This window comes from Meleagris gallopavo, chromosome 1 (genome assembly GCF_000146605.3).
Source record: "Meleagris gallopavo isolate NT-WF06-2002-E0010 breed Aviagen turkey brand Nicholas breeding stock chromosome 1, Turkey_5.1, whole genome shotgun sequence".
NCBI classification, from domain to species: Eukaryota; Metazoa; Chordata; class Aves; order Galliformes; family Phasianidae; genus Meleagris; species Meleagris gallopavo.
Window position 1 is genome coordinate 88,734,890 of NC_015011.2, and position 11,787 is coordinate 88,746,676.

Consider the following 11,787-nt stretch of genomic DNA (forward strand, 5'->3'; position numbering starts at 1 on the left):
GAAATTTATTGTAGAATTTCTGAAAACTTTTCTACTCTTCTGTAGCTGGCATCTACTTCTAACTACTGATATTCCTCTAATCTCTACACAAACAATTATTTTTAATCAAGCCATGATTTCATGTACTCAGATTTATATGTGTCTAGCTTGGCTCTGTAGATAGCAAAATTTATCTTTTCCTTGGTTTTCAAACAGTCTGTTTTCTTTTCAGTGGGATGCCATTACTGAAATGGATGAACACAATCATCCCATTCATACCTACCAGGTATGTAATGTGATGGAACCAAACCAAAACAACTGGCTTCGAACAAACTGGATTTCCCGTGATGCTGCACAGAAAATTTATGTGGAAATGAAGTTTACCCTGAGGGACTGCAACAGTATTCCATGGGTAGTGGGAACCTGCAAGGAAACTTTTAATCTCTACTACATGGAATCAGATGAGTCTCATGGATTAAAATTCAAGCCAAACCAGTACACTAAAATTGATACTATTGCGGCTGATGAGAGCTTTACTCAGATGGACTTGGGTGATCGCATTCTTAAACTCAACACAGAAGTTCGTGAGGTTGGGCCAATAAACAAGAAAGGATTTTATCTTGCATTTCAGGACATTGGAGCATGTATTGCTTTGGTCTCAGTCCGTGTTTATTACAAGAAATGCCCTTTCACAGTCCGTAACTTGGCCGTGTTTCCTGATACTATTCCAAGGGTTGATTCTTCCTCTCTGGTGGAAGTGCGAGGCTCCTGTGTGAAGAGTGCTGAGGAACGTGATACTCCAAAATTGTATTGTGGAGCAGATGGGGATTGGCTTGTGCCTCTTGGACGATGTATCTGCAGTGTAGGATATGAAGAACTGGATGGTTCCTGTCACGGTAAGAAAACTAAAAGTAGATTTATGATATATGAATGCTAAATAGCCCATATCAAATTGAAAATATTTCATTGTGTTCCCAAGGAATATCTTTAAATGACCTTGATAATTCTGAATAAAAGTCATGACACTGCAGGTTTCTAAGAAAGCATTTAGTTACTAAAGATGATTTTCATTTTGTTGAAGTTTTGATGCCTATGATGTGAATATATGTAGAACAACTGATTGCCTTGGCTTCTTTTGTAATGAGTGGAGATAAGTGAGTACACTGGAGCAGATTCCTCTGACCTGCTTTAGATGCATATCTCAGGATGAGGTGAGCAATGATGAAAATCATCCCTTTTTTCTCTATATTCCTAAAAAGGGAAATCTAGTCAGTTAACTTGGACAAGTATTTCCTGTAAGTGCATAAAGACAGAAGTATTAACCTGGTAATTAACCTGGTAATTAACATGGTAACCTGTGCTTTTTTAAAAAGGAAGATTTTAATGCCTCTGTGAATAATTAGTAATCAAGAGTCCACAACTTGAGTTCAATTAGAGAAGTTTTAGTCCTTTTATTCAAAATTAAAGTAAAACATTTAAAAATGGTCAAAATTAATTCACTGTATTATGCCATGCTCTCTATCTAGTACTCGTGTTACTCAACGACTAGTTTAAAAATACTATAAGGCAAACTGTTTAGAAGTGTCAGTGCGCTGGAGTTAGTTGCAAATGATTTTTGGCACTTTCTTGTATCTTATGAGCTCTCTGTCTTAGAATAACTGTACCCTCTTCAGAGATTTTGAAGACCACACCAAGTGCTGGTGTATGTAGAACAGCCTAACACTACACCTTGTCAGTATGACAGAGAACTAAGGATATTTCAAATCAAGGTAGCAATTTGAAAGTTACTGCAGAAGGGAAAGTATTTTCTTATCAGTTCTTTGTATTTATAAATTGGACAGAGAGCATGTGCAGAAGCAAAATGCACATCTTCTACAGAATCCAAATGTTATGCTTCATTAACTTCCTCTTTGCTGCTCTTGAAATATCATTGTCAAAATCTGATAACTGGAGTTCATGCACAAATGGAAAATTCAGTTGACTTGACCACTGTGCTGTTTATATTGAGAATTTCTAAAATCTCTTGAATAGCCCAAGTCTGTGAGCTTCTGTGGAGTCAGTCTGAGACTGATATCTATTGAGAGTGTGCATGTTGAGACTTATTGTCCATCTGGAGATCTTCTAGACAATACTTCTTGGATAGTGCTTAACTGTTAAAGGCATGTGTCTTTTCACACTGCGGAGTTGTGTGATAGCTAGCTGTTTTTTAGCGCACTGCTTCTGAAGCTGACAAAACATCTTGTTTTTCTAAATGTTTGGATTTATTCACCTATATGTAAGTTTCACATAGACTTCAGAGTAAGTCTAGTACTGACTTCTAGAGAGTACCTCAGTGGCCATTGAGATGCTCACCTGTTTTGGTTTAATTTTGCTTTGTAGCAAAATGGAAGAAAAAAGGTCCATGTCCATGAATTACACAGGTGAGGTTGCTGTTGTCCAAATACTTTGATGAAGAGGTACTCATATTAGTATTTGGCAAGCTGTACAGTAACCTTGAGTGATAAAGAGTATTAAAATCACATTACACATTGGAATGAGAAAATGAGATCTGCTTACTTTTTGTTATCTGATCCTGCTGACATTAATTATCAAAATATACTCATTGTGAAGATACACTTTTGCCATTACTGGAAGCAAAGATAATTTTCTACGTAAGGTCAAGGGGTTTCCCTTTTAATGGGAGAAGGATTTTCTATAATGCATTTATACTCAATCATCACTTTAAAACTTTACAGAAACAATAAAACCAGCAACCAAAACCCACGCAAACTGCTAGGAAATGCTAGGAAATGATTCTTCTGTGCATTGACTCAAATTATTTATTCAATTGACAGCTCAGTCTGCTTCTGAATGGATACCTTTTAAATTGAACGGAATGTTTGAAGCCTCGAGTGTTCATATATTCTTAGCTTTTTGTCCCAAGAGCAATAGATGAATGTTTTAGAAGATCATAATCTAACAGAGCTTCCATATGTCTTCTGAAATCATTTTCACAGCTGTTTGATACTTTCCTCTCAGTTATCTTCGTAGTATTTTAATTTTAGTACTACTTTTCCTGACAGCTTTTCGAGGTACGTTTGTCTTATCTCTTGATAAATGTCATGCTAAAGGCAGAATGGTAGGACAAGCCCTACTTTCAAAATGAGCAGCAATTTAATTTTATTAGCGCCCACTCTGTAGTTCGATTATGCAAACAAAATGTTTGTAAGGTTGCTATCAAGATGACCGTGTTTCCCTTTGTGCCAAAGCTAATGATGGAGATGTATGCTTGAGTGGCTGAGAATGCTTTTCTGCCATGAGAACGTTTGAGTACTGTGAAGTGAACTGAGTTCACCAGCTAAGCTGACAGCAGTTTTCCACCCAGCTCTAATGGCCTACTTTGAGACTTTTGCTTCTAGGCTGAGGCAACAATCAGATCTTAGAGTTCAAAAAATACATCACCAACCAATAATTCCTAATTACAAGTTAAAGACCCTCAATTACAACTTAAAGCACTTGGATGTTACTAAATATCTGGGGGGGTTAAATTTACACTTGTTTCCATGAAAACAAAGAAGGGACAAAACCCCAATCACTGCACGATCATCAGATATTCAAAGTCTCCCTGAACCCTTTTGTCCCTCCCACTTCAGTTACAAATCTGAGACTTGGAAGTTCTCAATGCCATTCTGTCAGTGCTTCTCATAAGTATTCTCTGTGACATAGTGAGTGTATTGGAAATGAAAGAGAGAGCTACAACATTCAGATCAGAACTAATCTAAACTGATGGCTACTGTTATTCTTCTGCATGACAGTAACTTGCAAAACAAGTATTTTGAAATGTCTTCTGGCAAGTAATTGGGTGGTGGGCAGTATACAGATTGATATTTGAATATTTTTCCTGTTTTTGATTTGAGTCAAATTTTCAATTATTCATTAGTGAAAGGTTCTATGAGGAACAGTAAGTTACTTGTGACAAGTATAGCTTATTAGTCACGGAACTTATATCTGCTTTGATACTTGTGGAGATAAACACTGTGTATTCAGGAATTACTGCAAGATGTTACAACTTCAGTTGTTTCAATGTATCTTAGTTTCATATGCATTCCTCTTTGCCTATGAAGCTATCAGTACTCCTGATCCTTTGTTTGCTTTCAAAAGCACTGTTGTAGTGTGTCAGCATCTTGAGAGGAATTGATAATTTGATTAAAATACCTAAATTCATTAAATATCTACCTGAATAGTTCTAGAATTCAGAGACCATAGAGAATTTTTTGTTGATTTAGGCACTATCTTGCTTTGCTGAAGTTGATGGGGGAAAAAAAATCCCATTGACTGTAATAGGCTTACAGTTATTCACAAGTTGTGTGCATTTCTTAATGATATCACCTGGAAAAAGCAAATCTTTTCTGAACTGATTGCGTAAATAAACTATTCCTCTTTGATCTGAATCTGCTTTCAAGATTTTTCTTCTCCAAATCATGTAAGTGAAACAGCAGCAACATATTCTTGTATTTCATTAAGCATTAATAAATGAGTCGGCTCCAGTAATTTGGCAATAGTAATCACAAACAGCTCCAATATGCTTTTCTAATCATTGATACCAGCCTCGCTCGCAACTGGAGAGATGGTCATTGCATTAAAGGAGGAGATGCTGCACATGCTTCTCATAAACATAATTAAAAGTAGTGATGTGGTATCTGCTCTGAATTTCAATTTCAATCAATGCTCTGAATTTTCAAATGAAAAGGTCATCCTGAATTTAACAAGTGCAGAACACGCGCAGGCAGTATCAGGCATGGTGGTTTTGGTTTGGCTGTTATTTTTGTTTGGCTTTAAATGGGGGGGAAAAAAAATATCCTGACAAGGAACAAAGGGTTACTTTTAGACTGTGAGCTAAGGAAAAACAAAATTATGGTGGATTTTGTTGATAGATAAAGGAGTAAGAGTGAACATGACAGAAAGCTTCAGTGTGAGAGAGATAACTGGATGATCTGGACAACAAAGCAAGCATGTTATTCTTACATTTGAAACAGTTCTAATGAAACAAGTTAAGTGAGAATTCTCAGAACAAGTTTTTGGTCTGTGTAAAGTATGTTCTGTTTGAGTATTTGCTGCTTATGTGAGTTCTGCTTACATTATTTACAACGTACAAACTTGTCCAAACTGGATCTCTTTGGCATAATATAGTAACAATTAGTTGACTGTTAAGTTTGATTATTTAATGATTTAGCAAAAATTATTTGCATTACTTGAGGTTTGCAATTACACGTAAAAATTCAAGATTATCTACAGCAAATACTAATTATGATTAGATCAATTTTAGACTCTCGGCCAATCGAATGCAATCCAGAAGTGTATTTTAACTTCTAGGTAAGTTGTTTTTTTTTTTTTTTTGTTTGTTTGTTTGTTTGTTTGTTTTTTTTGAGTAGTATTTTAAGGAGCTGTTCTTGTCATATATTCCTCCTCCCCCACTCCCCAACACTTCCAAGGGACACTAATGCACAAAAACATGGAACTTTTGATTGAACAAATTGAATTGAACAAATACTTCCTCCTTTTATTCATTACTCAAAACTGTGGTAACGTTTCTGTGTTTGGGTTTTTGTATTGGCAGCCTTTCTTCACTCTTTTAGTCTGATTTGATTAGAAGGTATTTTCATTTTATAATGTATGAACCAGCCCTATCCTCCATGAATCTGTGACATGTCTTTGTTACTGGTGAGTGTTGTACCAATCAGGAAGTTGCTTTATAAACCCAAGTGAGCTATTATATGGAAATTTGGTAATTAAAACCACATAAGTTCACTATATGGTCGTGGTTTATTTACTTGTCTAATGCTGTGAGAAGCAAAATACATGGCAGTGAAATGGCAGGTTTACTGGTAGTTACAGAGAAGCAATGCAGTGTTTTTTATTCTGATTATTTTTTTTATTTATTTTTGAGATTCATATCTCTGCCAGCCCTTGGGCACTGCAGTAAAGTGAAACTGAAGAAACAACTAACTCTTGAACTACAAAGAGGGACAAAATAAGATTAAACCTTAAATTAGAAGAGTTCACAGTACCTTTTTCAAAGAGAATCCTTCAACTGTAGTAGTTGGAGTTCTTTCTGCAGCAGAAGTGGGATACTATCTGCTCCAGCACACCAGAAATTCCTGACAACAAAGGTGCAACTGTTTTTGTTAGCCAGGGGTGAGAGTTTGCCAGGGAGGCTGAATATGTGGAGGGCTGTGTGTTCTGCCTTGTCATGGAGTGGGACAGCTGCAGAATGTCCAAGGACTCCCTGCCTCTAGGTGGCTATGTGGAGTGATATGGCACGTGTCACACTGCACGGGTGATTTTTCTCGTGGATGTATTTGTTTCAAGTATTAAGTGCCTTTTTCCTTTTAAAATAGAAGATAGACAAGAGGAGATACTGATAATGCAAGACTACAAATAAATTCTGACTGAAACCTCCTTTTGTTGCAGTCTGCATGTGCTGCAAATGGGCAGAAAGCCAGTGGGTATTTGTGAAGGAGCAAGAGGGGAAGATAGGTGGGAGCATGTGAAGAGGTAATGGCAGAGGTGACATGGAAAATATTAGAATGAGCGATCAGGTTTGGTGCTCCAGCATTAACTCCATGGTTATTCTTCACTCTCTTTTTTTCCCCTCTGAGATGTTACTCAACACATTACACAACATGTTTTGTTTAGCAGATGTCTCCAGTGGCACCTCAGAGAACGGGGGAAGGAAGGGGAAGCATTGCCAAATTCATGGAATTCTTCCCTATTTTTGGTGTCAAAGATGACCATTTCATATCACAGTCTTTTCCACACTTTTATCTTCTCACTAATTAATATAAATGTTGTTGTTTTAACAGTACGTGTGACTTACTGTGCATTTCCTGCATTTCCAGAACTTACTAAGGAGTTGGATTGTTTTTCAAAAGAAACATTTATTGGAATTTGTAGCAAATTCCTGAATATGCAAGTGCTCTGGAAGAAGGTCATGCTTCTGTTTTTTTATTACTCTTAAGAAATAATGGGTTACTTTACATAATTCATGTGAGTCTCAATGACTTGATTTCACTGAAAACAGTTAAAGTACTTTAGACCTTAGTGATTATTAGGGATACATGTTTTCCACTGAAAAATGTGTTCTCTTGCCTATACTAGGCTACATATTTTAACTTGAATTCTGACTATGGATAAATGTCATTTTTACATTTCAAATAGCAATCCAGTTTTTAGGCTGAATCACTAAATAGAGGATTTTTTAACATAATATAAGAGCGTGCTTGAAAAAAAAAATTAGGACTTGTGGATAATAGCAACACTGTAGGCAACAGTACAGAAAAGTAGCTGATAATGATTTGTTCGGAGCTTCTGTATATGTTTAATCACAGTAATATACTAATTTTGGCTAATATACTGCCAAAAATTGCACCTGATCTAAACTCAAGCCATATACATTAGGAAACAGGGCATGTATTTATGGTAGTTCTTCAACATTTTAATCACAATGACTTAGACTGTGGGATTGAATGTATCCTCAGGAAGTTTGCTGATGACAGTAACTTGAGTGATGCAGTCAATACTATAGAAGAAAGGAATGCTGTTCAAAGGGACCTGCACAGTCTTAAAAAGTGGACCCATGAGAACCTAATGAGGGTTCAACAAGGCCACAAGTGTAAGATGTCGTGCTTGAGTCAGGCCAATCCCGGATATGAGTACACACTGGGAGATGAACTCCTTGAGAGCAGCCCTGTAGAGCAGGACTTGGGGGTCCTGATGGGCAAAAAGCTGAACGTGAGCCAGCAGTGTGCTCTTGCAGTCCAGAAGGCAAACTGTATACTGGGCTGCATCAGAAGAGGAGTGACCAGCTGGAAGTGGGAGGTGATAGTCCCCCTCTGCTCAGCTCTTGTGGACCCCATCTGGAATCTGGAGTACTGCGTCCAAGCTTGCAGACTCCAGCACAAGGATGTGGAGCAGTTGGAGCAGTTCCAGAGGAGGGTCGTGTTGATGATCAAATGGAAGTGATCACTGTGAGGAAAGGTTGATGGAGTTGGGCTTGTTTAGCTTGGGGAAGAGAAGGTTCCTTGGAGACCTCAGTGCAATCTTCCAGTACTTGAAAGGAGCTTATAGCCCGGAGGGGGACTGAGTTTTTATGCAGGTAGATATTGATGACACAAGGAGAAATGGATTTAAAATAAAAATGAGAGATTTAAGGTAGGTGTTAGGAAGAAATTCTTCATTCAGAGGGTGGTGAGACACCGAGACAGGCTGCCCAGAGTAAGTGTAGATGCATCATTCCTGGAAGTGTACAAGGCTAGGCTTGATGGTTTCCTGGGCAGTCTGATTCCAGTGGCTGGCCACCCTGCCCACAGCAGCAGGGTTGAAACTAGATGATCTTTAAGGTCTCTTCCAACCCAAGCCATTCTGTTATTCTGTGATACGTGATTTGACATTAGCAGTGGTCCACTTTATACTACATTTACTTAGTGTGCTAGAGTATGCTATGATTACTTGTTCTTGCTGTGTTGAAAGTGTAGAGTAGTGATGATTGCATGCAAAACTCTAATAGTCCTGGAAACAATCTGTTTTTCTTGAGTTTTGTAAAATACATGCCATATAAATGCATACAATTCTATTCATATATTTATTCAACTGTGTATAGAACAAATATGTTTTAAAGTTATTGCCTGACTTATTTTTTAAAAACTTTAAGTGAAGATTTCTGAAGTGGCTTTGATGTGATTTTTTTTTTTTTTTCCCCCCTCCCCCTCTTCTTCAAACCTGTGTGACAGGTCTCCTGACTGCACTGCAGAATGAATGTAGGGCTGTGTCTTGGGATGGTGACACAGGAGATGATCTCTGTTTAGGCCCCAGGCTCTTGTTCTGTAGGATCAAATGTGAGCAGTCAGGGTGCCAGAGCAGGAAACAAGGACAGGGTTTGTATGTGTCATTCACAAACTTTTTTTTTACATCTGTGTGCAGATAAAGTTCCCTATATAAAAGGCAATTTTCCAGCAATAACTGTCCAGTCATGGTAGAATGATCAGTCAAACCTTATAGTGGACTTGCTCGTGCGAAAATAGTTATTTCATGATATTCAGTATTAAGAAATTCCGAAAGGTTCACTCATCAGAAGTCAACAGATGGGCGTGCCAGTGTGCAAGTAAAATGGGAGTAACAGGAAGACAGAGAGTTTAGAGGCTATGGTGTAGCTGAAGATGAAAAAGGTAGGCACCAACTGAATTTCTGTCCAATTATTCTCATTGTGTTGGGATTTCCCCTTGAGATGTATGTTGCCTACTTGAATCTAAAAAAACCAAAACAGTACCTCTTAGTTGTTGGGTAATAGAAACTCTTCTTCCTTGCTACATATTTTCTTTCTCCTGGGAGTCACTTAGCTGAAGCTTGAGCTCAACCATCTAAGGATAATTTGACTTGGAAAATGTTCATTGCACTTTACACATGATCAACTGCAACTGTTTCAACTGCAACTGTTTCAACAGTCAAATACTTTGAATGTTGGTGGGTTTCGCTTGAATGGAAACCACAGCCTGCTGTATTTAGTGTCTGTGAATGTTCAGTGTTGGTTGCTCTCCTGTTACGGCTGTAGGAAACTTTCCTCCAGCTAGAGAAGTGTGATAGGGGTTGTCTTATGGCTGACAGTGTTCTCTATTACTTACTTTTCCTCAGCTGATTGAAAATTTACGTCTCAATAAGTTCTGAAGAGATCTTCTCTGACAAGTACATTGAAGAAAGTATAAAATATAATTATTCAGTTACTAAAAAATGTCTTTAATAAAAAGTTGCTGATGTTGCCTTGTGTAATTCATTGAATTTGAGCACCCACAATGAATACTGCAGAAGAGAAATGCATTTTGAGCAGGCTGTGATTTGTAATTAGAAAAATCAGGAACACTTTGTGTGCTGCAATGTAATAACTCTTCATGATTTCCATAGGAATATACCAAAGAGAGGTAACAGTTACAGCATAATAAGGGTTTGTTGTATTTGTCAGTTTATCTTTGTAGAAAGAGTGTTCCTAGAATTTTTATTCATCACTGACTTTTGTGGTTGTGCTCTGAATAGTTAAAATAAAAAATAAGCTGAGAAAAAAACTGGAGACCAAAAGATCAGTGCTTTCACTCTGCAATAAGATATGGATATTTTTTAACGTAACAGTTAGAAATTTCACTTAAATCTACATAAACTTAATTAGTATGTGTAGAGAGAATTCTGCCACAAATTCTCATAAAACTAAATTAATTTCTAGAATAAGCAATATTCTAATGTTGTTGCTGAGCACAATTACTTAAAACTTATAAGAAAGAAATAAAACGTTCTAGAGTATATTATTATTATTAATGTTCTGTAAATCATGTACCTGTGAGAACTCAGGAAGTTGAGCTCTGAAATCTGAAGATAATCACCTCTACTTCTTCTGAAGCAGGTTTATTAATGAGTAAAATATTCACAAATAAACCGTAAAACACGTTCTGTAATGGAACTGTTACCGTTGAGGTTACCCATCATTTTATTCACTCAGTTCTATTAAAGCATTTATACTGAGAAATGTAACTTGAAAAGCAATCAGTGAGGGGTTTCCTCTTGCATGATTTAGCCCAGGGGTCACAAGTGGGAGTAAAGTAACTGCACACAATTATTTCTGATGGAAAGTTGGTCTTGGACATGCAAACACGCACACACACACACAAAACTAAAAACAAATGTATACACTTCTATATGTAAATAAACTGTATTTGCTTTTTGTAACTCAGGGCATACAAGTGATGTGAACCTGGCTTTAGCTGACTAATTTCTTTCTTACGTATAAGTTTGAAAATAATATAAGAAGTGTTTGTTTTATACAGAACTATTGATGTAGACTTGAAATTCATTCTGTCAAAGGCTAATTTAGTTTTCAAAGGCATTTAGTATTCAAAAGATTCTCAGAAATCACCGCTCCCAAAATTTAGAGGCATCTTTTGATCCAAAGCAGTCAGGAGGCTACCCACAAATGTAAGCTATTGGTAGATTAAGTTAAAGTAATAAATAAAAACTATAAAACAACAAAGAAACTCTGTTTTATTGTTGTTTTTTTTTCTAATTAGTATTATTTTAATCATTGATCTACTTCATAGAATATTCTGCTTACTTATCTGTGCTGCATCCCATATCTGCATATTCTGAACAAGTAAGATCCTGCTATTACCAGTATCTCTAATATGCACTGTTGGTCTTAGCTTTCCAGCATCAATCTTGCTGGTATTTATGTAAATATTTTCAAGCTTATGTATATCTCAAATCCTCGTGTTTATCCCAGCTCTCATCTTGTGTAATTTAGATGCATTCAAATCTCGTTTAGGTATTCAAAAGACATATGCAAGACTTTTTTGTACAGTCCTGTGTGGTATCATACATCTTTTTCTGGGAGTAGAGGTTAACTTCAAGTCAGAAAAAGCTCACTGTTTGCACTTTTATTTTGATACAGAAAAAGTTATGTGTATCTAAGTAGTTGATTTGCTAGGAAATGCTTTGGAGATTCTGGTGACAAGTTTCTTTGTGTATATCTTAAAGATCTTTCTCATTATAAGCAAGTCACTGGCAGAAATTTTTCTGAAGATTTTCTATAGAAGAATTGCTTCCAAAGATAAATGAAGCAATATAGATAGTCTACATATTGTCTAAGGTGCTTTCAGGCGAAAAGATCACATCTGATTGAGTGCATTCATGTGCAGTCTTCCCCCTTATATTTGTGCTTTTCTATTTTTGATTTTGTTACGTTTGTTAGTCTTTCTACTAGTCATGCCTTACTTTCCACTTGTTTTTACAAAA

General features: G+C 36.7%; 1 protein-coding gene across 2 annotated transcripts in view; it reads left to right on the top strand.

Moving 5' to 3' along the window:
- Positions 1–216: 216 nt before the first annotated feature.
- The window catches only part of LOC104909327 (ephrin type-A receptor 6), a 314,483-nt gene continuing 302,912 nt past the window's right edge, over positions 217–11,787 (top strand). For both annotated transcript variants that reach the window (XM_031556463.1, XM_031556460.1), the window contains exon 1: positions 217–875. In XM_031556463.1, coding sequence (XP_031412323.1) covers positions 230–875 — 646 coding nt within the window. In that variant the 5' untranslated portion in view covers positions 217–229. The remainder of the gene's footprint in view (positions 876–11,787) is intronic.